We start from the raw sequence: 27,048 nt of genomic DNA, 5'->3' as shown, positions 1-27,048 counted from the left end.
CTTGAAACTCGCTAAGCTTTTCACATAACTCTGAAGAGGAACAAACAAAAAAAATCAAATTTCATTCGTTCATACAGTAACATCTGTTATTATGTCTTATGTACATGTGTATATAATCATAAACTCATTTTCTGAACTTCATTCATTTTCTTCTTATTACATCTTTTTTTACATACGTCTCTCAATTTCATTCTGCTATAACAAACATCTGTTCTCTCTTCTACATTTGGATGGAATAAGTACAAGTTAGTTCCACATTATCTATGTGTAGGTGCATCTAACTAGTCAGGCTTTGTGCTTATTTTGTTACTTGGTCATCCTCTAAAGTCTTTCTGATTTGTCCCCTGATGAAAATCTCATTTCTAGGTTACACCAATGTCTTTCCTTGGTTCTTAGTCTTTTCTTACGTAAAGGAGGACACAAAAACAAAGGACTAGAAGAAAAAAACTTGAATACAACAGTTATTGTATTCCCTCCTTTAAACGGTGTTAAGCAAGGTAAAGATTTCCTCTCAAACTCTGATTCCATGACGATCTTTCAATTCAGTATCAGGCCGCACTGATTTGATTACATGTATATGGTTGACATCCGCGCAATTTTCGTCTGTTAAAAAAACAAAGGTCTGAAACCATACTGTAAATCATAACCATACTACAAAATGAAAAAAAAGTATGCCGTAAATTGCACACAAAATATTGGAAAATTGATGCTAATGATAAAATGCCTCTTTCCTATAGTAAAAAGTATTGATTTCGTCGTAATCTTACATGTACTCCTTGCATACCAAACATTTTATGTTCTGTGTGTTCATTTGCTCAATATTCGAATTCCTGAAGGCAAATTTTTTGGGCCCAACTTTTTTTTTCATGCTCGCATCAGTTTTGGGGTACCAAGAGGATGGCATCCATATAATTGAATTCGTGAGGCCTAATGTTTTGCTAACTCAGAGAACCAACTAATAAAATTGGTGTGGCCTAGAACAGAAATGAGAGCACAGAAGGCAATAGGAATGTTACTCTTGCACTTGCTTCATTTCATCTACCCGTTTCTCCTCTTCCTCCTTTGCCAGCTCCTGTCCGTACTTGAAGACCGCTTCCACATACTGCTGGTACAGTTTATCCATAAAACTCTCGCGGGAAGGGAACAGCCAATCACCGAAGCCGATGTGGCCCCCGTGCGATGTCACAACCAGCGCGATGTTTTGGTTCTTCTCGACTTCCTCGAAGGGGATGGCTAAAATAGAAAGAGGACAAAATGAGACAATTCAAAGAAACCACACTGTCAACACAAACTAGCAAATAAACAAACAACTTTTAGTTACAGACCCGATTTGTAATCTCTCAAGGCAAGTGGAAGGGTTTTCAAATTGGTAGCCTCTACCAGGCTCCGTCCAATCGCTGGGAAGATAGTAGAAATCGGACAAATAGAGTGAATAGTATGCCAGGGGTAATCCGCTATGCAGGGTTTGCCTATTCACTCTATTTGGCCGATTTTTACTAATAGATCTGTGATGTTAAACTTTAACATACACATAGATCTGTGATGTCAAACTTTAACATACACATAGATTTGTGATGTCAAACTTCAACCTACACGAAGACTTGTGATGTCAGAAACATTAACCTTTGCATAGATCTGTGATGTCAACTTTGTAAACCTGCACAAAGATCTGTGAGGTCAAACTTAAACCTACACATAGATCTGTGATGTCAAACTTTAACCTACACAAAGATCTGTGATGTCAAACTTCAGCCTACAAGAAGATCTGTGATGTCAACTTTTTAAACCTGCACATCGATCTGTGATGTCAACTTTAACCTACACATCTCAAACTTTTACGTACACATAGATCTGTAATGTCAAACTTTTACGTACGTATAGATCTGTGATGTGAAATCTTAACCTACATAAAGATCTGTGATGTCAAACTTTAACCTACACATAGATCTGTGATGTCAAACTTAAACCTACACATAGATCTGTGATGTCAAACTTAAACCTACACATAGATCTGTGATGTCAAACTTAACTTACAATCTAAAGGAGAAAAGATGTCGTCCGCTGCGTTAAGACACAGTATGGGGGTCTGTATGTTGGGAACTTTGCGATGGGGGCTGGCGTCGGTGTAGTAGTGCTGCAGAGACTCATAACCGAAGGCTTTCGCAGTGAAACGCTCATCAAATTCTCCAATGGTGGACGCCTACTTGGAAAAGGTAGATCAGTTTCTAAATGAATGGTACGTATTTAATTACATAGTATGGCTAATCATCTATAACAGGAAAAGTTGAAATTTCACGCCACATCAATCTATTGATTTTTAAATCAAAAGAAAAATAAAGCTTGGAATATTGCCATGAAAACTGAATCTAAGAGATAAGTCTGTACACACAGTTTCAAAGAGTGAATACAGTCAATGTAATTTTTTTCCCCTCTTTTTTCATTTTGTCCTTTGCAAAGTTTCACTAAGTCTTAGAAATATCATAATGTTCTAAGACCTCATATCATAGAACTGTCAAAATAGGTTGTTGTGGCCTAAGCCTTACCAGATTATGAAATATGACTTGGTAAAAGTTATGATTGACTAACCTCTAGAGCATGGTCAACGTCAATACTGGCATGCTGGTCAAAAACTACCCGATTCCTGTGGACAAGATTTAGTCTATGGTTATGATAAACAGCAGTGTGTTAGTTATTCAAACACAAAAAAATTAATGATCCAAACTCGTTAATTACAATCAATTGATTGAATTATTCAATAGCACAGAATTAACATTTGCTTCAGCTCATCTAATAGGTCTTATTGGTTGATTTCAGATAATTTTCTAATGGTATTAAACTGGGAGTCAATTATTTGATGAGACCAAGAAAAATATTGTCGTACTATGGTATGAAATTCAATACCTTAATATAAATAGTTACTGCAAACACTATTACAGTATTAGGACCATGCGTAGGTCCTGATTTAATCATATTAGAGAGGTACCGCTGCAAGCATTGTTGTAAGTCATTTATTTCAGGTTTCAACACTTCATGCAAATTCTTTTTTCCTTAGTCGTCATTTTTTGTCACTTGCTTAATGTTTGTCAACTTTCACTTGCACTTGGCTTTTGAAACCTAAACACAATTCCCTGCAGTTTTGTTTTTACAATTTATAATCTCCCCCATAAATATGTTAAAGAAAAGTAGCCCACTATTCACCTGCGCAGATTCGAGGTCAGCCCCTTGGCCAGGTACCTGTTGAAGACCAGCTTGTTGACCGTCTCTTCCAGCGACCTCGTCCCCTCAAACACGTTCCACGAGACCGAGACTACCATGGCCGCCACAAGTCCGCAGTCCTTACCGAACTTAGCCACGTAGTTGAACAGGATGATCCTGCATTTTAAAGAAAAGACAAAAAACAATGGCTACTTTCTGATGTTGCAATAACATGTAGTAAGATATAGAAGTTTATCCATGGCTAGTTGTGTGTAGTTAGGGCTAGAAATCCTTTTTTCTGTTATCTGCAATATTGCAAGTGCTACATGTACATATAGTTGTCATAATCTTTTACTGCAAATGCAATTAGCCATAAAGATTATATTTAGCATATAGATGTTTAGACTCCTTATTTAGGCTTACCCTCCGAGGGAAACCCCTACGGCCATGAGTGGCGCGTCCGGGTACAGCGTCTTGACGTGACTGACTACAAGGTGCAGGTCATCTGTGTTGGCTGCACAGTACGACCTCGCACTCTGAAAATGAGAAAAGTTGCCAAATGTTTAAATTTCAATCACATTCATCTGACTTCTGATACAAGTAATTAAAAAGACTACATCCTTAAGTCTTCAGCAAATCTATAAGTTTCCAAGGACACAATCTTTACTAAGTAAAAAATCTCAGTTCAGCATTAATGGTATAAAATGGTAACATTCACTCAAGTTAACCTTTGACCTACCTTGAGTTCCACGCCGTTGGTTCCCCTGTTGTTAAACACAACGCCCCGGTAGCCCTGTTTGTGAGCGCCCCTCGCCAGTCTGGCTACGTACGCCGAGCCACTGTTACCTGTACAGATACTCAAATGTTGTTGTTGTTGTTCACCTTGTACTGCCTAGTGGTACATAGGTCAGCAAGTTTTCTAGCTGTTCCAGTAGCAGGTATATTTTTTCAGGGAGGGATTGCTAGCCCTTCCTCTTAAACGTGCCCGAGGGACCTCTTCGAACATGGGAGCCCATTTTACATTCCTTCCGAAAGACGGGTGCAGCCCCAACCGAGATGCCCTTCCCAAGATTTGAACCAGGGTTTCTTTGTTACCAACTAATTGAAACCAGGAGCTCAACTGCTACCAGTTGAGCTACAGGGACATCCCCTATGGATACACAAATTACACAGATAAAACTTTTAAAGCATTCTACAGGTAATGAAGTTTTGAAGTAGACTTCAAAAGATGTGTATAAAAACCCAGCCTGAAGAGGTAGGCTTGGATCAAACTTCATATAAAAAATATAAATGCTATAAATCCCTATTTTTGAAATGGCATCATCCTAGACACAAACCATACCTGTCAGTCCAGGCATGATGAGAACAGTTGGGCGGGTCTTGTTGTCTTGGTGATGGTTGCCATGGTGACTATCTCCATGGTGCTCCAGCCAATCCAGATGGATCTCCCCTCCATCAGGAGTGTGGAGAATATCTCTGTAAAATCATATTGTAAACAAGAGTTAAGAGACCTCAAACCTCCAGGAAATATCTAGAACACTTGTATTGTAGATGTATTATTTCATAGTGTCACATTGATTATACAAACAAGGCTGTAATTAGAATAATCTATTTCAAATGTTGGTCTTCTCGACCAAAACTATATATGTACATATGAATTGAATAGACATACCCAAAATACTCAATATCATACATAAATATATATGACAGGACCTCTCCATGGTACTGAACTGAGTATCACCACTATTACATATCTGTGATAGGGCCTGCCCTTGGTACTGAACTGAGTATCAACCGCGAACATAAAACCACCATAAACATTTCTGCATTTATAGTATTACATATCTGTGACAGGACCTGTCCTTGGTACTGAACTGAGTATCACCAACTATTACATATCTATAACAGGACCTGTCCTTGGTGCTGAAGTGGCAGGGCTCAAATTACATTATTTGGTAATGGTACATTGGGGTAGATGAGAAGAAAAATGTACTTGCACAATAAAAGGCTCTAATTAGCTTTACCTACAGAAAACACTTAGGCAATTCTCTGATTGGCTGCCAGCTGGTTAGCGGCCCACAAAGGTGGAAACCTCAGCCCATTTTAACCTTCTCCCTGCTGCCTAACTCTGTAACCAATAGGGAATGAGATGACAAATGACTATTTCAGTGTGCTAAAGGTTAACAGAGCCTTCCCAAGGTATATTGGTTAGGCTGTGGGCAAGGCTCTGCGTAGGAGAATGTAGTATTAATGCAAGAGGGGTGTTTCCCTACGTACTGTTGGTAGGAGGGTGGTTTGCCGTCAGCCAGGTCCCTGATGATGCCACAGATGAGGGTGTGAGCACGTGATGTGAAGCACCAGACAGTAGGGTAGTACTCCTGTACCAGGACAGGACAGCGGCGCTGGAGGAAGTCTGCACAACGACTACTGCCGGTTATCAGCAACGGCTTCTACAATGTGAAAGAGAGAAAATTAAAGTGATCTTGATCAAGTGTAGCTTACTTCATAGCAGGCTTTTGGATATGATTTATAGACAGACCATCAAAAAAATGAGGGGGGGGGGATTATCAGACTTCCCCAAAGGGTTTTAACAGTTACTGTAATTCTTGTTTCTTTCACTGTGTAAGTTGAAGTGTAACTAACTTTATGTTCACTGTATTCACAGTCACCTCTGTACCATGAACATATCATGGTACATGTCACCTCTGTACCATGAACATATCATCACTGTGAGAAACCTGTTGTTATTATTTATGATTCCTTCACACCTCAGTTTTGCAAATTATTACTTTAGCTTGCCACCACCGTGAAGTTAAAGTGCATAAAGTTCTATTCAATAAACAGTGAGTTTGGTACTAGTACTATTTTTTTCATCACTGCAAGTTTTTAGACAATTCCCTTCATCCTTGAAAAAGAGTGGTATAATATTATCGATAAAAATGTTGCAAAGATGGGCGTAAAAGTCGTGAATGAGCATGTTACATCTGCTTGGAGTAGGAGGTAAAAGTTGTCTTGCGGATGATGACCCGTTTGGAAAAGCTCACTGTCCTCTCTATAAAGGTCAAATGTTGTTCAAAACTTACCTTGGCGACACACTTGACATAGTATGTCGCTACCGTGAGGGCTACACCGACCACAAGGGGAAAAGACGGCCAGTTTTCCCACTGAATTGACAACCAACTCCTCAGCTGCGAATCTGACAGAAATTCGGCAGCCATCTTGGAGCTGGAGTGACCTTCGACCTTCAGCGGCCTGACTCATTTGTTTCATCACTATGTATGGTTTCATTATTTTTTTGACAAGGAGCCGTTGATTTTTCTATTATCTGCCAATTATTGATTATCAATAATCATTGATCATTGTTGTTTCAGCCTTTCTGTTAGGTCAATGTGATGTTTAACTTTATTCACCTAACTTTTTATCATTGCTTTACATTAATGTCCAATGTTTACTTAGTTACTTTAATATTATTTTTGTCTTTATTTGCTACTAACGTTATGATTTGCCACTTTTTGTCAATCATATTTTTCAAACGTGAATTTTTCAAAAATATTTTTTGGGTTAACGTTATATCATAAGTTTCATTGTTTGAGTAACGTACGTGTCCACAATAAGGATTGATCAAATATCATTTGACATTGATCAATCACCATGGTAACGCGTATGTAAAAAGATAATATCTGTCGTAAACAAACTTGGGGACGAGAAGTAGGGAACGAGACGGTGCTGGTCATGTGACTGGTACTGCAGCACCAGACCATGACGTCATTGTGAGGATTTGTTCAGTGTTTTGTTCTGTGGCGCAGGTGTCTCCGACCTTTTCCGGCGAATTTTCCCCAGTTTGGGACAATTCTTGTCTACAATCCTGAGATTTTCTTGTAGAAGATACACCAGAGGAAGAGTTTTGAGGGACAGAGTCGAGGTTTAGGGATTTATAAAGGTTTTATTAGCAGAAAACCGAGAAGAAGGCTCGAGAATCAAATCAGGATGGGCGCCATCTTGGGAACCCTCGGTCTAGGCAGCTGTGCAGCTTCGGTAGGTTTTAACCACATTTTTATCTCAAACTGCGATGTTTAGAGGCCGATGAATAACATTTTCATGTTCAATGTCATGTTCTGGACATATTCTTAGGCGATTTGATGTTTGATAGTGGTTGCCAGAATGTACAAATATTATTTGGCTTTTTCTGTGGGATTGTCATGACGCAACCGGCAGACATTACGTGATGTAAACAAGCACATCTGCATACCGATTTTAGGAGGAAGTGAATGAAAAACAAATTATTACTTTTCATTATTTGACGATCATCCTTATTGGATTGCGATATACGCTCCATGTCTATAGCCATTTGAACTTCAAGAAGACTTTTGATACAATTTTTGAGGAGAATTTGTGTGAAATCGTTCGACCATGCCATGTTGAAACAAATAATTACGAATCAGTCTTGTGACTTATCATCACATGTCTTGTACTATAATAGTCAGGCTGGATTTCTGTACTAGGATTGTGTAATTTGATGCGAGATTATACAAATGTACAGATGGACTGTAAAATTGCGTGGAGTCAATTCTGCTTATCTGTTTTGCGTCACTGTCATACAAATTCAAAATGGACTGTAACAGGGCACCGTGCCCTTTAAAGTCACTATGTCCTGCCAATATTTGGCCCATGGATTTCCACTTTCACACTAAATTGGGACTTTGAAAGTCGCATTGAAAGGGGCACCTTGTATTTAGAAAAACAGCAATTGTTGCTTAATGAATGTGTGCAAACTTTTCAACATGACATTTCAAAACAAAATTCGTATGCAGCACAATGTTAAATTAAAACAGTGATCCTCAACATTTGCGTCATACTGTACTTCATATTCATTTATCATTTATACTAGTAAGTATTTCTGTCTGGGCTAGAGCAGGTCAGTTTTTGGCGACGCCTCAGGGGCGAGCCAAATGATATAGTATTGTGTGCAGATTGCAACTATTCTAGGAATTGTACAGGCATGTGTCCATAGGCATATTAAGACAATAAGAATGTTAGGAATGTTAGTCAGACAGCAAGCCTCCCTCGGGAAATTCCTCCTAGATAACCTAGACAGGCAGCTACATCTGTCTACCAGATGTGCCAGGCTTATGTATACATGACCCATTTAAGACCTCAGCTCTACAGTAATATTGCTCTTTTCTAAAACGATGTGTGTCTGTTACAATGTTTTTAGATGCCCTAATGCTGGTCCTTACAACTGTAAGATTTAATGTCTTTCTTCAGGGTACAGGTCATAACTGCATCAACTCTGTACTGATAACGATTGTGCACACGCTGCTTCAGTTACCTATACAAGCAGATTAATCAAAGGGCATTAACCTCATTCATGACAATCGGACCTTGTCCAAGGCCAAGGCCAGATCGATCAATGAAAAATTTCACTGTCGCAAGGAAATTTAGCAAGCCAGTTGTACTAGTACTAGATGATTATCCTGCTGATAAGATGCCACTTTCTTGCTGATATAATCCTGTACACTTCCAAGAACACATGGGACACATTTTCACACAACATTTCTGTGAATTAAGATTCCCAGGCTGGCATTTCATTAGGGCTCCAGGAATTACTGGCAAATTCCTTTATGACGTGTTCCTGGTATTCCAGTGGGACTCGAATTCCATCCTGGCATTCCATCCTAGGATTCCATCCTGGCATTCCATCCTGGGATTCCATCCTGGGATTCCATCCTGGCATTCCATCCTTAGCTAACATCCCTGGCCATTCACGCTCTAGAGGACTTAGTTCTATAGTTCAGGGAACATAAATAGTGTACAAGCTGTTGCATGGTGTATGCTGTGTCTGTTGGTAAGTGGACTATGATGTTAAAATTTGTGTAGATTTGGCCTAACATGTTGTTCATGTAAACAGCAGTCCTATCAGAGTAGAATAGTCATTTTGTATGGTGGGAACCCGGTCCGTGGGCTGTTTTCAGTTGTCATGATCAGGCTGTGATGAAATCGATGTTCGTTCTGGCAGTGGGGTGTGTCTGGTAGAATCTAGTGGAACTGTCGCTGTCTGTGTGTGTGCGTGTCTGTGTGTGTATTTGTCCAGTAGAACAGCCCTTTTCGTTAGAAAACCTGTATGACCAGCACCACCTATCACTGTGCCCTAAGCAGGGTACAGTAAAAATTAAAACAACAACCACCGTCGCCATGGCAATGTCTTTTTATCATTGCCAGTCTTGTTGTGTATTCATGTACATGTAGCAGTCAGTTTTCTTGGCTCTGTGCTACAATACTGAGTTTTAAGATCTCACGACTCAATGAAATATTTAGTTTCTCCTATGTCTCATTTGATTGTAGTTCATTAATTATGCAAATAAGATTGTGATTAGCAAGGTACATTACATGTGTCTATCGATCATGATCACATGCTTTCACTCTTCATATGGTGAACGTGACTAGCGTATATGGAAAATATGTAATTGCAAAAACAAACAAGTACTGAAATAGGCAGACCCAAAATAATAATTTCCAGTGAATTACAATTAGTAGCCTCTTCCATGGACTGTCATGTCGGGTTATTGACTAGTTCTACCGACTCTGAACTGCAGTGTTTCCGCCAGACCGCGACTGAGAGGCCGTCCACTTGGGTACTCAACGGTACATATGGAGAATTTTCACGGAAAAAACATTCAAAGGAATATATATTGTGTCGAATACGGTCAGAAATGATGGCGAATCGCAGCAAATCACGACGTAGAGGCTGAAATGCACGGGCGAAATTCTAACTTGTTTATGTTTTTCCTTGTTTTCTGCGATGACTTTCTTCGATTGAGTCTTGAAAAACGGGTTTTTAATGAGATCACCGTATGCCAAAGGCACCGACATCGATTCTTTGCAAGCTTAACAATAGCAACAAACAAAAGAGTGTGAATGTCCAACGATATAGAGCGTCCCCACGCCCGCAATAACAAAGAAAAACAGAAATTATGCCGACCTCTCATATATTTTTACCGATTTCTCGGCATTTAGTTTGTCTTTTTTTTAAAGAGGACGGCCTATGTCTGACTTCAGGCCGTCCAAAGCGACATAAGGCCGTCATTTGACGGGAAGACGCCCCTCTGGCGGAAACACTGCTGAACTGTACTTCCTGCCACACTCTGGCAAGACTGACCTCATCTTCCCACTGCACTTTTGGCTGTGTAAGTTGTATTCAAAGGACTATAGACACAACCAGACACAGCGGAAAATATAACTTCATACAAAGCAAGAGTCATTAAAAAAGAAAAATGGGTGAAATTGAAACTGATTTATTTTTGTGTTCCCTTCCAGCTGGCATGCTGCTGCACCAGCGCAGCCTGCAGCCTGTGTTGTTCTGCCTGTGGGAAGAGTAAGAACTCGGTGGTGACACGCATCGCCTACGCCCTGTTCCTGCTGCTGGGCATGCTGGTGGCCTGCCTCATGCTGGCTCCTGCAGTGGAGGATGGACTGAAAGAGGTAAGAGAGAATCATAAGTGTCAGGGTTAAGATTAGGGTTTCCGGAAAAGGTGGGCCAGGCTAGCGGGGTAGGCTATCTCATGATCAGTGGGCTACCCTTTTTGTGCCCCAAGGCCAATCTCCATGAGGAAAAAGTGGGTTAATCGGTGGGTGGGCTGTAGAGAAGGCCACAGCTGATAATAAAAATATTGCAGGGGGGCTAAAGATTACAATGTGGCAGAGTTCTTGAAAGATTTTTCTTGTATGTTGTGTTAGTGAGATCTCTATTTATTTGTTTCCTTGCGTTTCCTTCTGAAACAGTTCATGGAAACTCCGCAACTCTGTGACGACACCATAATCCATGATAAGCTGGTGGACTGTGCCTCCATTGTGCGGAGCGTGACGGGATACCTCGCGGTTTATCGTGTCTGCTTTGGATTGGCTGGTTTCTTCTTCCTCATGAGCCTCCTCATGATCAGTGTGAAAACTAGCAAGGACCCCCGCGCCGGCATTCAGAATGGGTGAGAGAGACAGTTCTTCGTTCAGATCCTTGTATTGCCTAGTAACACATAGAGAAGCAAGTTTCCTTCCTGTTTCAATAGCAGGGTATATTTTTACAGGGAGGGGTTGCTTAAGTCCTTCCCTTTTAATGTGCTCTAGCTATAGGCACCTCCTTGAACTTGAAGTTCGAACACAGGACCCCCATTTTAAGTCCCTTCTGAAAAATGTGCAGCCCCAGCCAAGATTTTTAGGTTTTCATTGGTTCATGCAACTGTATCAAAAGCTCTTTTCAATATGATTGATTTTGAAATGATATGAAGAATATATCTATAAATACTTTACCCTTTTTGAAAAAAAACCCACTGTTTTTACCATAATGACTTTATGATAATGAAATAAAATCTCAACCATAAATGTCCAGAAATTCTAAATGGCTTTGAGATAGGTTTGATTGTGGAGATTTTAATTATTCCATTGATGAATAAAATTTCTAATGGAAAATTCCTGTTTTAGCATAAAGTTGTGACTTATGGTAAATTGTTACTTTGCAGATTCTGGTTCTTCAAGTTCCTGGCAGTGATCGGCATTTGCGTTGGAGCATTTTTCATCCCCAGGGGTGCTTTTGGATCAGGTACATTCTTTTTTTATTAGTTACAATGGTGTTTAATGTTTAAAGACTCCATTCATGGTAGACTTGAATTCGTTGCCACCAATTAAGTACAGTAGGCACATCCCAGTTAGATAGCTTCAAACAACGCTTGCGGCTAGACGTGCAGAAGTTAGGCGTGATAGGTTATTCAGTGTAATATAACCAGCTGCTGCTGCACCGCATGCCTGTGAAGCGGGTGTGTTACACCAAAGGGCGGTTATACCGGCTGCACAGATACAGCTACAGAACTACACAAATCTATCTTAAAATACAATCATAAACAATTGCGTTCAATTTTTTATTTTTTATTTCTTGACACAAATCTGCTTTAATAGTCAAAGGTAGTGGTGCGGATCGGTCCGGCCGGACCGGTTCCGGACTTGTAAAACGTTTAGGTTCAAGTCCAAAAAAACCTAAACGTCTGGAAACAAGTCCGGACTTGAAAAAAAAATCTCTCACTTATACACTCCTTTTTGTTTCAAACCATCTTAAACCTTCCTTAGATCGTGAAATTTGCACTAGAAAAATATGAAAACATTGCTGTTTTTGTGTTTATAACTGAACCTTTGTGTTAATTACTGACTGTATATAATTCCGTATATATAGTTTTCAAATTACATGTAAAATATCTGCCAATTTGCAATGTTACATGTAACACGAAAAAAATATTCCAAAATTATTGTTCAGGTCCGGACTTTCAAGTCCGGACCTGAACCTAAACCTCTGGACTCGAGTCCGAACCTAAACCTAAACTCGGGTTTCGATCCGCAGCACTAGTCAAAGGTATCTGCAATTTGTAGTTCATAAACACTGACGAATGCACAAAAGTTCATTGTCATTTTATATATGACAACAAGAATGGAAGAGAGTTTAAAAATTGCACGAAGTTGTACAAAGTCTTATAGAGTTTAAACTTCTCTCCCTACACACAGCCTGGATGTACATCGGAATGATCGGTGCGTTCCTGTTCATTCTCATCCAACTGGTTCTACTGGTGGACTTTGCTCACTCCTGGAATGAGTCCTGGGTGGAGAAGATGGAAGAAGGCAACTCCAAGTTCTGGTACTTTGGTAAGTTTATGATGGATTAACGGTTACCTAGTAGCTTTGCAATCAATCGTTCGCAGGCATCAGTGTCTGATGCATGGCGGCTGCAGACATGCTTAGGGCTCGCCAGGCTGGTCTGCTCTCGGCATAGACCCTCTAGTCATTACTGGTGACCCCCAGCCCCTGGAGCGTGTTGAAGATCTGGTCTTCCCATCTTCCTCTAGGGCGACCTCTAGGTCGCTTCCATGACGGGTTGGGTTCCGAGGAGATCAGTTTGATGACGTCCTGAGCTTTGCATGTCAATCAATTTTCATGCTGTCCCAGTGTCTTGTATGAGGAAAAACAACAGTCGCAGTATGTGTGGTGGCAACATCAGTTCATGTGTATGTAATTACCAGGGAAATAGGATGTCTTCTGGGTGTCCCCTCAAAAGGAGGACAATTTCTTTGTTTTCTTAGCTAATAGCCTGCATGCCAATAAGTTAGGATTATTATTCTCTGAGTGACACAGTTAATAACTAATACAAATAGACATATTCATCTACAAAAAAAGCTGAACACTTCGTCTTCCACTGCTTCCAAAAAAGAAGTTAAACCACAAAAAGTGTAGATTGTATTCCGTAGTAGTTCTTAGAATAGCCATTTGTTCCACTTGTCATCATTGTTAACTCGGACTATCTGTACAGTATACCCTTTCTATGTATTGTTTCTTGTTGCAATTAGCCCTCGGGCAAGAACTTGCAAATAAAATACCACCACTATAACATTTGATAATAGAGATGGCTATAGTAGTGAAATTTTGTGAATATTCTGATTTACATGTATGTTTGTTTGTCTCTCTGTAGCCCTCCTGGCCTGCACGTTTGTGTTCTATGCCCTGGCCATCGCTGCAGTCGTGGTCTTCTTCATTTTCTACACTGTGGTGAGTTTACAAGAACCTTTGTGCTGTTTTATATCCAAATGTACTATTTATACTGCTCATATCAGTATCATCATTATGATATGCATGTAAGATATGAATAAGTTATTTATTGTACTAGATGATTGTTCTGTAGTCTTCCAATGAATTAGTTGGGATGTTACCTTTTCTTTTTACCATGATATGCAAATGAGAAAAAAAATTGTTGGAATCTTGACTTTGTTTCTCCCAGTTTCCAACATGTAAAAAAAATCACACTTTTTGCAGAGAGATGGGATACTCTGTGTATATGAAAATTTAATAGTCATCTTAATTTATTTACAAACATGAATATTTGTTTTTTTTCCCCAGCCTGACGGTTGTGCCACCAACAAGTTCTTCATCAGTTTCAACCTGATCCTGTGTGTGGTTGCCTCTGTCATCGCCATCCTCCCTAAAGTCCAGGAGGGTAAGTTCTCACACTTAAGCTCTTACTCTCCTTTACTTGGAACCATACCTAACATTGCTGAAGACTAGGTATTTCTTCTTGTGTTGATACAGGGTATCTATTATGGTAAAGTCCTGTACATGTATATATCTGTGAGGTTGACAGTCATATGTGAAAGGTGTTAAAAATAGTACCTAGCTGTATGCTGTTTCCAGCTTGAAAAGATCCATTTATAATCATATTGGACCTAACCCACATACTCTCAACACAAGAAGGTTGAGAACTTTGTTGTGATCAATCATATGTCCGGCAAAAATTGCATTGTTTTACATATCATTGGAAAGCATATTTGTGCCCTTTATACAATGATATCCCATTGACGGTTAATGATCGTACATTCATGAGTTGAGCACTGTGGCTACTTTTGACTATAATATGAGTAGGTTGTGAAAAAACGGATTCACAGGGAACAGTTACTCTCTTGAGGGGTCATCTTTGGTAGTTTTGACTACGAAATATGATTGATCAAATGTAAGTTCCCTAGCTTTTTGTGTTGAATGTAGATGTAATGATATATGTTGATAGAGTTATTAGGACTCAAATGACTGTGTATCTCTGTTATATTGTATCTGACCCTTACCTCTTCCCTCATGACCTCAATGAAAAGCGTGCCGATTTGAGCATGTCATGAATAAACAAAGGTTCAAACAAAATGTAACTTCTAATGTTATTGTCATTTCAGCCCAGCCACGCTCAGGTCTGCTCCAGGCTTCAGTCATCACCCTGTACACCATGTACATCACCTGGTCTGCCATGACTAACGAGACAAGTAAGGCCTACATACATCTTAAGGGCTCAAGATACTTAGGATGAACACATGAGTTCAAATTAGAAGTTACAAGAAATTTAAGACACTACTTGCAAGTAGCAAGCCAGAAAGCTTACTCAAAATGTAAATCTTACTTAAAATGTATTTGGCTTGATTACTTGTCGCATATGCTGTAGGTATTAGTTGATGTATAATTTTCAAATATTATCCCAAATGTTAGCATTATTTGATAATTGTTTATCGTTATAATTTATCATTACTATTCATTCAAATTGTCAAATATGTACTAATCCATAGCTAAGAACCAGCTATAAAGTTAAATGAGGGAAGAGTTTGAACAGTTATGGCCTCCAGAAATCTTTTTTGTTGTCGCAGTATTTATGTTTTGTAAACTGCTTTTTACTATGTGTAAATAAATAAATAAAATCGAAGTCAAATTGATATGTATAAAGAGAATTCAAACTCTACAACTGGATAAGAATTCAGAGATTTATTTCCAGACGTTTCGAGTGACATCCATCACTCTTCTTCAGCGTCACTAAAATGTACTTATTTACAATAACTTTTCTAGTTATGGATGTCACTCGAAACGTCCGGAAATTAATCTCTGAATTCTTATCCAGTTGTAGAGTTTGAATTCTCTTTATATATTGTTTACCTGGATGTCTAACCTTCACAAATGTATCAGATCGATATAAAACTTTTTCATCATTTGTCTTTTCCCTCTCCTCCCAACAGACGGCAAATGTAACCCGAGCCTGCTGCAGATCACGGGGCTGACTCCGATCCAGAACGGAACGCAGCCCGGAACCACCGCCGCGCCTGCCACGCCCTCCAGCGTCTTCCTCGGCATGGACGCACAGGGCATTGTGGGATTGGTCGTCTTCTTCGTCTGCGTCATGTATGCCAGGTAGGTTGGAAACTTCTCTCGGCACAACCAAGATTTTTCTTTGCCTGCTCTTGTATGTGTTTTTGTCGGTGTGTGTGTGTGCATGTGAGTGAGTGAGTGAGTGAGTGAGTGAGTGAGTGAGTGAGTGAGTGAGTGAGTGAGTGAGTAAATGCGTGTGGGTATATGTGGGTGTGTTTGTGTGTATATCTGTGTGTATTCTCATTACTGGCCATAGTAGGCGAGAGATCAAATATTCATGTTGGTATTTAGCACTGGTTTATCTAAATACATACAGATCAAGTACTGTAAATGCATTTAAGTTTGCAGTGGTTTTAGATTCGCGGTTTTCATGGTGACCTCTTAACCGCAATTTCAAACCCACAGTGAATACCCCATTTTCACCTTACCGAGAAATTAAGTCACTGCGAACTTAATTGTATTTACAGTAATACTAGGGACTAGGGAGGGAGTGTTAATTGAATGTTACAACCTATGCTAACCAGGTTCAACTGTCTGACTTCTTGTAATATGAAAGATCTCCATGTTTCGTTTTCCAGCATCCGCACCTCGTCCAACAGCAGTGTGAACAAGCTCACCATGTCGTCGAATGAGAGCACACTGCTGTCCAACAGCCAGGCCCCAAGTGAGTATGGTAATATTATTTCCTTTTGCTTTGTTTTTTATGCTTTATTTGGTCTGGCAAGGTGTTGCTGTACACTGTGTTTGGTTCTAAAGCAGGTATTTCACTGGACTGTGGCACATTGGCAACCGAGCGATTTGACAGAGCACTCAGCAAATGTCATCGATAAAAAACGAACTTTTTATGCTTTGTGTGTTTTGTTGTCTCTTTGGTCATACTTGTGCTTTTTGCATGATATTCCCATTATAAAGTCAAGACAGTGTAACACAAATCCAATTTAGGACGCAGTGAGATCCCCAACGTGCCGCATTCCAGTGAGATATCCGCTTAAGGAATGCTTTGTTATCTTGCTTAAAGATTATTCCTTGTGTTTATGTTACAACTTGAAAATGTTGAATTTTGTCTTTAGGTGTCTGAAGTTGTTTCTTGCTTCCCAGTTAGGCCAACTGCAGAACACATTTGTGAAAGGTTTCTCATACGCTTGCCGTGAACTCTGACAGATTGTTAAGTAATGATGTTAAATTTGGTTAATAAAGAGGATTTAACGTAACATGTTTGACCCTGTTGCCAACTGCAAGGCTATTGAAACCAATAACATCTTTTCAAAATATAAAAATGCTGTTGCAATAATTAAATTATTTCGAGCTCATTCTTGCATTTCTGTGTTCCAAAACAAGCCCAATTTAAAACGCATTAGCATTGAAAGAATGAATAACGGCAACTGGAAATTAATTTCCATTGCTCTATTGTGAGCCCTCGTTGATAATCTACTTCATCAATTGAGAACTGCTTATTATGGCAATATCAAGTCATAAAAGTTAATATGGTGCAATGTAATATGGTGCAAAATAAAAGAAATATATGCCAGTCAAATTACAAATGAAAATCTTGTTTGATCCTACTAACCCCAACACAGCATTGTTTTCTTTTCAATATTCTTATCTACCATATCTAACTGTATTTCCTCAATCTGACTTTAATTAGATACTAAAATTTTCAAGTCACAGCCTTCCACACATAATGGTTTGAGGTGTTTATAACTTTCACAAAGCAAATAGGAATACACATGTACAACCACCTCTCTTCTTCTAAGAGAAAACTTGTAGTAAACCTAGGATTGTCGTGTTGTCCTAGGTACCGGCGATGTGGAGAAGTCCGTGGTGGATGACCTTGACGACGACTCCCCTACGATCGATAACGAGAAGGACGGAGTGAAGTACAACTACTCCTTCTTCCACTTCATGTTCATGCTGGCCTCCATGTACATCATGATGACTCTCACCAACTGGTACAGGTAAGGGGACTTCTTCAACACAATCTTTCAACTTTACAAATCAGCAAAGATTAGTATTAGCTTGAAAGTTTATCTGTGTTGGTAGAAATCATCAATCTGAAACTGTAAAAGTTTTAACTGTAATTTCCAACACAGAAATTGGACTTACCCAAATTTTCGACTGTACAACACCAGTCTTTGTCAAGGAACGAGCGCCGCTGAGATGACGTCACGTTATGCAGATAAGACACGTGACTCAGTGAGCAGTGGATCATAAGTTGCAGAAAGTCTGTGGCGCCCCCCGTCTCTATTGAGGGATGGTTGTAAGGCCCTGATGTGAATGGCTTCCTTGATCCCTCTTGGACATGGATCTACATTCTTTTTGGAAACGGACGAAAATTGATGCGTGTGCAGATATCATCCTTATAATGAAATCAACATGGCCTTAACCTTCTCCCTGCTGCCTAACTCTGTAACCAATAGGGAATTGGGTGCCAAACAGCTACTTCAGTGTGCTAAAGGTTAACTTAAGTAAAGTATGGTCATGAAGATTTATGATTTTTCCGTAGCCCGGATGGGTCCAACTTCAACAAACTGGAGCCTAACCAGCCTGCTGTATGGGTCAAGATCGTGTCCAGCTGGCTCTGCATCCTGCTCTACGTCTGGACGCTCGTCGCGCCGATCGTGCTTCCCGACCGCGACTTCGAATGAACGCCCTAACCTCGCTTCAACGAGGGATGTTTCCCCCGATCACTTCTTGTCACATGTTATCGCGTAGACCGGATTTTAGTCAAGTTGTGTTGGAAATATGATGTGAAGAATCAAGAATGACTTTCGTAATATCGAAACAAGATCTCCTGCAGAGAAGTTGGCAATTTTAACTGTTAGACAAAAAATATGTCACAAACGTAACAGCACTTTATTACAACTTTTGTCTTGATAATTAATAGTAAGGACTGTCTGGAATGTAATACTATGAACAGTCTCTCTGATTTGGTATTTCATATAAAAAACAACAAGGAAGTCCTGCCATAAACCTATTTTACATATAGAAAGATTTTCATTACAGTCATACAGTAGCTTAACAAGTGAGCCAAACAGATTTGCTAGTAAGAAAACTTAGACAAACAACATAAGACTTTACATGCTGCTCAACTATGAGTGGATACACCATGAGACTTGATAAGAAGTGATCGACTAATTAGAGCCTAATGCCTAAGAAGTCATATCTAAAAATCTTGCTGTGGTATGTTGGCATTTTTTACTGTATATACGTATATAAGCTCGTAGTATACATCATGTATTTCAAAGGATTGTACGAACAGTTGGAATTATATCGACAGCGAGGAGAAAAATCTTGACTCCCACCTAACAGAATTAGTATGCCATACTTAACAGTATGACATCTGAAACCATGATGTACAACTGTAAAAGTGAATGTTTTTTGTAATGTTACGGTAACTATAAGTCTTGAAGTCATCCCTTGGAAAGGATTTTGCTGCTGTTCAAAATGTGAAGATACTTAAAGGCACAGGTATGGAAGACATGGTCATTTTAATGTTTATTATTGAATGTGTATATCTGAAATAGGCTATAGGTGTTAAGTTTTGCTGGAAGTGAATATATACTTGGGTGAACTGAAATTAAATGATTGTAAGAGTATGTTGGTGTATGGTTTTGAGTATGGAACAAAATGGGAAATGTGAGTGATGGACAAAATGATTATCAGTTTTTTTCTTTAATAGTCCACAAATATCTAATTATTATACATGTAACTCAAACAGTGCTATCAATGTGATGTGCAGATTTGTGGAAAGGGGTCTGTTCTATGCATATGATTGGACACAACAACAACAATGCATGCAATGACATGTATCATTTTTCAACAACAGATTGTATGTACATTTATGTCATGCCTGGGCCTGATACGGGTGTTCCGGACCGTGTGATAACTATCCGGATCACATAGGGTTCGGGAGGGTTATCACACAGGCTTCCATAGAATATTTCGAACGCATTTCGAACGCGTCGGTTGCGCGGCCGTCGGAAATTCGAATACCGGATTCGGAGATTGGAATCAATGTTGCTACAGTTTCTTGTTCGAGGACACAAAACTCCCTCAACTTCTGGCGCATTCCGCATTGAAATGTGTGTTTTCTCGGGTGGGTATGGCCAAGGTATGACATAAATAAAATACAACACGTTGTATTCCGCATCACCCTCGGTCCCAGCCCTCCCGCGGGTCGGATCACCCTCCGGCCTACGGCCGTCGGGCGATCCGACCCGCGGTCGGGCTGGTACCTCGGGTGATACGGAATACCCCGTGTTGTATTCTATATGGATATTACAGATATGTGCTTGTATCATGGCTTGTATGTGTGTTTTTCCGTTGATGTTTCTCACATGTTTCTCTGAAAAAACTATAGAACCTGAAAGATATAGGAAAGGAAATATAGAAAGTTCCATTTCAGAATAGCAGTTAACCAATGATATAGCTTCTGTTGCCTCTAATCTTTCTAAATGCACTGATTGATGTAGCCTGGTGTTATGTAACTACTAAAATTTGTCCTGATATACCAAAAGTGTTGTGCAGATCACAGCCTTGGCGCTTCTTTGTTGCCCTGAATCCATTGTGTATATTTTAGGGTTGGTAGAAAGAGCGGTCCAGTCTGGTCAGGTGGAAAAGCGGTCCGACCTTTTCTACCTACGTGTGGCTGCCCCTATACATGTACTTTACCATTGCCACTTGTACATTGACTAAGTTCTTTTCTGAAAGACAAAAATTAAACAGACAGGCAAACAACCATTTCAAAAACTTTTTAATTACAATCAAATATATTAAACTAACATATTATTAAGTAGTCACAACCTATGAAACTTAGAGTTTGGAGCTACAGTTTTGCCAGCCTGAATATCATCTTTAGGTTTAGTTCACTGCTCAATAACTAAAACAAGACAGAACGGTTTTAGCATTATTTTTATCTGTTAAACTGCACAATATATACAAATAGCAGTGGTCCCATTTCTATTATGAACATACTTAATATGACAAAGTTTTCATTGTGGTTCACACTGTTACATGTAGGTAAAGCGGTCATCCTCAACTTAAGCATAATACTTTCTAAGCAGCTTAAGTACATGTAGTAGTGCAATGTGGCTTTGCTACGGCTCACGTTTTCAGCCAAGCACACCGGGTCACCCAGAGTCTTCTCGATAAGTTTGTTGACTTTATCTTTTTTAAAGAGATATTTGATGCCTGAAGCTTTCCCATACACTGGGCTGCTGCATTGTACCCAACTGAATTGAACCCCTGATAACCGTGCCCAAGTAGGGCTTGAACCTCGGAGAAAAGCAAGAGGTGTCAGTGGAGTTTTTCTTATACAACATAGATAAGTTTACCGTAACAGTAATGTCTTTTTTTAAAAGATATTTCCCAGAAATAAGACAAACTGGAAGAATTTGTAGAACTTATCTGTCACAAGAATACTTTATCTAGTAAAACATTCATACTACATGTAAATAACTTTCACTATAAAAAATACAACAAACTATGGCTTATCTATCAAGAGGATAGATGGCAACAAAATGTGTCAGAACAATGACATATTCTAAAGGTAAACATGAGAATTTTGCCTTGGACATTGTACTTCTTCTGTAGCCAGATTTTTACCGAGAAACTTATGAGAGCCATACAAGTTTCCTTACATCAAACGGATTGCAAAGCCAGTAACCTGACACATTTTTCCACATTAACATAAGACCACGCAAGGCAGCATTCTTTTCTGTTTCTTGGATATCAAGAAAATACTGCTTAACTGGAAGAACAACATGAAAACATGAGTCCAAAGGAAAGTGTAAAGACAGTCAGTATCAAGTTTTTCTCCCAGCCCTTTGTTTGAAATTTTTTCTTCTTGTTGCACTTTTACTTGTTAAATATTCCAGGAACTGAGGAAATAAATTGTGATGGCCAACTAAAATAACAAAAAAAATGACCACCAATATGGTCAATCATGATATTCTTTACACACAAGTTGAAATGACCGAAAACTACAAAATTTAATGTATACAAACTTTAGGACATTTTTGCAACATGCCATATCTTCAGAAATGTTATCAAATCTTTGTTCATATCAGTATCACACAGGTGACATCACCATTTCATTTCATTTCAAGAAAATAGTATTCTGTGTTTTTCTTTTTCTCTCAAAATACACAATTTACTCCCTCAAACCTCATGAAGGTTTTTTAAAAGCAATTTCAGAGGGAAACAACTGCAACACTTTTGCTTGTTACTGTTTTTTTAACAGACTTTCTCCCAGTGGTTCTTAGAGTCTTAATTTCACTTGCCAGACCTTTTCACGAAGGGAACCTAAGAAACAAGCGGTCAAAGTGGTCATGCATAAAAGTGGCATTATGAACTTTAATGTCCTTCTTTACACAATGAACTATTAGCTTAGGGTATTGTTTTTTGACATAGACTTGCCAAATGTCTTTCAAAACTAATCTACAGCTAAACAATCTCCACATACATGTACAAACAAACTTTAAGGTTAAAAAAGACTCTTCTTATAATACAGACTGAGTTAATAAAGTATACAGCTTTTCTGTAATAGAAATACTAAGCTCTTGGCAACCAAAACAACAAGTAGTTTTACATCTTCACTGAAAAGTTATATTTAGCGCACAAAATCTATTTATTTCAACAATTGGCAACAAACTTTTTTCCACATCTATATAGACTTTAACCAAAAACTTGCAAGAAACAAAATCTTTTCAGCAACTAAAACTATCAACACATCTTTATATGCAACATTACACGTTGTCCTAAGGGCATAAACCTGCACTTTTTTCACGATCAGATAGAGGGCACTCTTATACAATATTCTGTAAGCCAAGAAGCTTGGAATGTGGGTGCCTGAGTCTCACTACATGTACTTTGTAAGTGTCCCTGGCAAGATTTAAGTAGTACATCAAACATTTCTCAAACTTAATAAGACTACAAAGTTTTATGAAACATTCTATAATTGAAATGCCCTAAATGCTTTTGCAAACCACAATTTTTTGTTCGTAATTTCGCTACTGTGTTGAAACCCATTACATAACTAGAAATGCCATGTAACATACATATTAAATGGCAATGCTGTTTTTACATGATTATGTATTGCATTATGACACTTTGTATCATTGCTCTACAAAATTTGAAATATGTGCAATGCAGGTCATTCATATGTGAGTTTCGGATGAATACAAAATTTTATCAATTTTTGCCGAACCTTGAATTGCAATAAAATATCTATTAAGACCGCAGACTTTTTCATATCCACGTTCCAAATAACTGGAATAATATCCAAAAATAAAAAACCATTGCAGAAGTCCTCAGCACATGCAACTCAATTATGCGTAAACTTTTAAGAAATTGTTTTGAACAATGTTTTCTAAATTTCACACTCAACAAACATTATTAGATCCAGATCATTTACTTCAAGCTCCTGAAAGCTGACTAATATTTACATCATTGGACATTTAAGAAGTGGTTTCAACATTCTTGCCAAAAGCTTAACAGAGCCCAAAGCGATTTCATAACGCTAAAACTGGAACTATTCTGTATATGGCAATCTGTATGATATCAACATTTACTTGCTTGTATTAGCATTTTCATCATGATTTCATACTTTGGGCATTTATAAAGAGCACATTATCAAGCCGCACGAGGATTCCTTTATATATTTAAACCACCAAAAAGTCTGAGCGCACAGATTTTCAATGAGTTCCCACCACACAACGACATCGCATCTTTGCTCCACGAAGGTCGATATGCAATGAAGTAGTGTTATCTAAACTTACAACGTATAGAAAGGACTAAAAATTGAATTAGAAAATCCAACTCTCAACGTGCTGAAATCGCTTTGGGCTGGTTTCAGTTTACTTTAAGTCTTCGACGTTGTTTGGTTTGGGATAACATGACAACACCATTCTTATATCATCTGTCTTTCTTGGATGATATCACTTTCGTCAACAAAGCAAGGGAGGAATGTCAGAATTTTTTAAAAATAGACTTCTTTCTACCAAACATGTTCCAAATAAAGCATTTCGATTTGTGTGCCCTCAGACAAGCTCAACATCTTTCCAAAATCTGGAGGCACCCTATTGATTGGTCATGGTAAATAGCGAAATACACCGAAAATACCAAAATACATGCAGCATACATAACTACTGTAAATGTTGGAATGTTCACGATGGTTTAATGGTCACCGTTTTCATGGTGATCTCTTCCCTAAGAACTTAAAACCACTGCAAAAATGCTTGTTCTGTCTTCTGTCTGCCTACCCCTTTTTTCATCCGCAAACTCTCTCTCTCTCTCTCTCTCTCTCTCTCTCTCTCTATCCAATTTAACGTCTTTTGTTCCCCATCATCTGGGGGTTAGACGTGCTTGCACATGGATGGGGGAGCCCCAGAACTCCTCATCAAGTGCAAGTCCTTTTTTGTAGCAAGAGTTTTTACGGCTGGATGCCCTTCCTAACGCCAACCCAAACCCTACTGCTGGGCTTAGGACATGGGAGACGTGCATGTTAAACCACCACAAACACTCCATTTTCTCCCTACCTCGAAATTAGATCCCCGCAAACTATAATGCAGTCACAGTATCATTGCAATATCCCCTTTTGGAACACCTCATGTTTTGATGTTTTTAAAAACATCACTGGACGCTTTGCCATGACATGAAATAATTTCAAATTGTAAACTCAAACAATGTGTATTTTGCATGTACAACATGCATTTCGTTGTATTTTGTTGCATTTCGCTATTTAGTCGGACCCAAATTTGAAGACATTGTCCATGATATACCTATCAGCTATCTCTCCTTATGTGTCTACTACATATCTCCATACAAAAGTACAAATGTAGCCAGCATAGCGGTGGGAGGTTTGCCGGATGTGCGATGAGTTGTGCTAGGAGCTGGCGCCTCCCTGTGCGTCTGCTTGTGAAGAAGAAGCTCCCTGGGAACTGTCGGGATTGACTTTGGTGTCGGACGTTTCTTCTGAAAGTAAGAAACACCATAAATCAATAAAACAATCAATCAAACTTTATTGCACAACAATTGTAATGGTACCATGTATGGCAAGTGATTGAGCAGTACTAAACATCAAGACCATTAATTTAGCATGAAAGCTCATCTAAATTGGTGATTAATATAGTAAACATTTTGTTCTATATCAAAAAGCCATCAACATCTTTACAATGCAACATGAGACTTTGTCCTGCAAGTCACAAACCTGCACTTTTGTCAGGATCAGATAGAGGGCGCTTTTGTACCATGTTGTTGGTTCTTAAAAACTCGGATGATCTTTATTTCTGACCACAATATACAATAATTTTCAAATGATATGTCTCCATGGCGCCCTTGGTAACCTTGTCTCCATGGTAACATTGTTGCTTAGCCATGAGGATCAAATTCCATGGATCCATGGGCAGAGGTTTGATCCCAGAGTTGGCCCCAGCTGGGACATGTTGTGAGGGATTACACTTGTCATTTTGGTTGGTGATGTAAAGCCGGCGGCCCCATGTATGAGGTAGCTTCAGGTGTAAGCCTCAAGAGTCAAACTTCTGCATGTAAAAGAACCAAACACACATATCGAGAAGAGTAGGGGTGGCCTGGTGCGCTAATGGCAGGCGAAGCCGCATTGCAGTACCACTACCTATTTGAAAAAGCATCATGCTTCACCTCAGTTGAGGACAACTGTTTTACCTTCACCGCAACTATGTTTCCAGTCACGTAGCGTTCAGCACCAAGGACAGGATACATGCCAAAAGCACATGCCGATTCATTCAATTTCTATTTACTAGCATGTGCCTGATTGTTCTATTTCTGACAGTTAACCTATAGAGATCCAATAAACAAAATAAATGCAGCATCAGTATTCAATGTAAGGCAAATGCATTTTAGATATCCGCAGGACTCGAAATTCATTTTTGGAAATAGGTGCACTGGTGCACCCGACCAAACAAATCAGGTGCACAGAATGAATTTTGGGTGCCCCACATAAAATAAAGTTGAATGTCAGCAAAACATGTCTAAGTTTAACGCTCTTGAGAACCTCAATCTATAATTCTAAAGCTAATTTCATTTAGTAGTACATCAACTTAAGTACAACAAAAGGTTATAGTTTTTTTCTGATACTTACATATCAAGAATATTCTGCATGCTAGTAGTACCTTTACCCTATAGCATACAAAAATATCTAGGTGCACCAGTGCACCCACAGTCAAAAATTAGGTGCGCAGCTCCAAATTTGGCTGCACGCAGGTGCACATGCACCCAGCATTTCGAGCCCTGTATCCGGGTGCTCAAAACATCCTTAAGAAGGCCTTGAGAACACTGTTTTTTAAATGTGTGTGTTCTGTAATCTTTGGTTGATATTGATTTTTTTATAATCATTTGCCAATGATACTGTTATCTTTATTTCTATGGAAATTACTTATATCTAGTACACAGTAGCTCATTTCTGTTTCCACCTTTACTTATTGTTTTGGATCCGTGGCTTATGTTCCATTCCTGTACTTTGTTTTCTCTTGTTTTCTATTATATGTGTTGTTTCATTTTGTGAAATGCAATGAAAAAAAAAGTGGTGTATCGGGATACCTGAAGGAATAACAAGCATGGCCATGAGACTCAGTGTTGATGTTAAACTTCCTGGCACTTTTAACTAGTTGCTGACCCTGTTGTCATATTGATTTTCCAAATCAGCATTACTCTTGACTATCTAAATCAAAGAGCTATAAGTCAAAGTAAGATCAGTATTGAATATGTTTGGTAATGTGTAGTGTACAATACCATCATAATATCAAGTCAAATCAATATTGATATCAGTATTGAATATGTTTTGGAATGTGTAGTGCCCAACACCAGCAATTGGTTCCTGGCATCTCCATGTTAATTATAGTTTGTGCTGTTGGAATTCCAATAAAGTCAAACCAAATTGCCATGGTCAAAGCCGTGCACGTCAACTCAAATCCCCCATAATCCAGCGCACCTTCTGCAACGTGCCCGGTAAATCCTTACGCCCTGCGGACTTAAGATCCAGCAATCTCTGTTCATTACAAAGAGGCATACAAGCGTTCAAGGATTTTCCCTGGGTTCTAGATTTCTTTCTGTCAGAAAAACTAATGCACAACTCCTGATGGGATTTTTTTTCAAAATCAAATTCAACTTTGAAAAAAAATT

At 39.0% G+C, this 27,048-nt stretch overlaps 2 protein-coding genes and 1 long non-coding RNA gene across 5 annotated transcripts in view; 1 reads left to right on the top strand and 2 right to left on the bottom strand.

Annotated features, from left to right (window-relative positions):
* Positions 1 to 580: 580 nt before the first annotated feature.
* Positions 581 to 6,452, bottom strand: LOC136423893 (phospholipase ABHD3-like). The gene is made up of 9 exons (XM_066412278.1): positions 6,279 to 6,452; positions 5,473 to 5,645; positions 4,538 to 4,671; positions 3,935 to 4,041; positions 3,619 to 3,731; positions 3,199 to 3,372; positions 2,587 to 2,641; positions 2,035 to 2,200; positions 581 to 1,233 (listed from the first exon to the last, which is right to left on the bottom strand). Exons 1-9 carry the CDS (start codon positions 6,411 to 6,413, stop codon positions 1,013 to 1,015), a joined length of 1,278 nt encoding a protein of 425 aa, XP_066268375.1. The 5' UTR covers positions 6,414 to 6,452; the 3' UTR covers positions 581 to 1,012.
* A 495-nt stretch (positions 6,453 to 6,947) lies between these two features.
* LOC136424506 (serine incorporator 1-like) lies at positions 6,948 to 19,727 on the top strand. Of its 2 annotated transcripts, none has more exons than XM_066413122.1 (12): positions 6,948 to 7,230; positions 10,510 to 10,674; positions 10,975 to 11,174; positions 11,706 to 11,785; positions 12,736 to 12,873; positions 13,694 to 13,770; positions 14,119 to 14,215; positions 14,937 to 15,023; positions 15,762 to 15,933; positions 16,470 to 16,555; positions 17,687 to 17,846; positions 18,395 to 19,727. In XM_066413122.1, the coding sequence occupies exons 1-12, from the start codon at positions 7,183 to 7,185 to the stop codon at positions 18,534 to 18,536; spliced, it is 1,452 nt and encodes a 483-aa protein (XP_066269219.1). In that variant the 5' UTR covers positions 6,948 to 7,182; the 3' UTR covers positions 18,537 to 19,727. The 2 variants fall into 2 exon arrangements, with proteins under 2 accessions (XP_066269219.1, XP_066269218.1); XM_066413121.1 differs by having other exon boundaries at positions 16,470 to 16,564.
* A 900-nt stretch (positions 19,728 to 20,627) lies between these two features.
* The window catches only part of LOC136424507 (uncharacterized), a 43,844-nt gene continuing 37,423 nt past the window's right edge, over positions 20,628 to 27,048 (bottom strand). For both annotated transcript variants that reach the window (XR_010753899.1, XR_010753900.1), the window contains one exon: positions 20,628 to 24,864. This is a non-coding gene — a long non-coding RNA (uncharacterized lncRNA). The remainder of the gene's footprint in view (positions 24,865 to 27,048) is intronic.

Source organism: Branchiostoma lanceolatum, chromosome 18 (assembly GCF_035083965.1).
Source record: "Branchiostoma lanceolatum isolate klBraLanc5 chromosome 18, klBraLanc5.hap2, whole genome shotgun sequence".
Lineage (NCBI taxonomy): Eukaryota > Metazoa > Chordata > Leptocardii > Amphioxiformes > Branchiostomatidae > Branchiostoma > Branchiostoma lanceolatum.
Note: the sequence above shows the minus strand (reverse complement) of the source record. Positions and strands in the feature narration are given on the sequence as shown.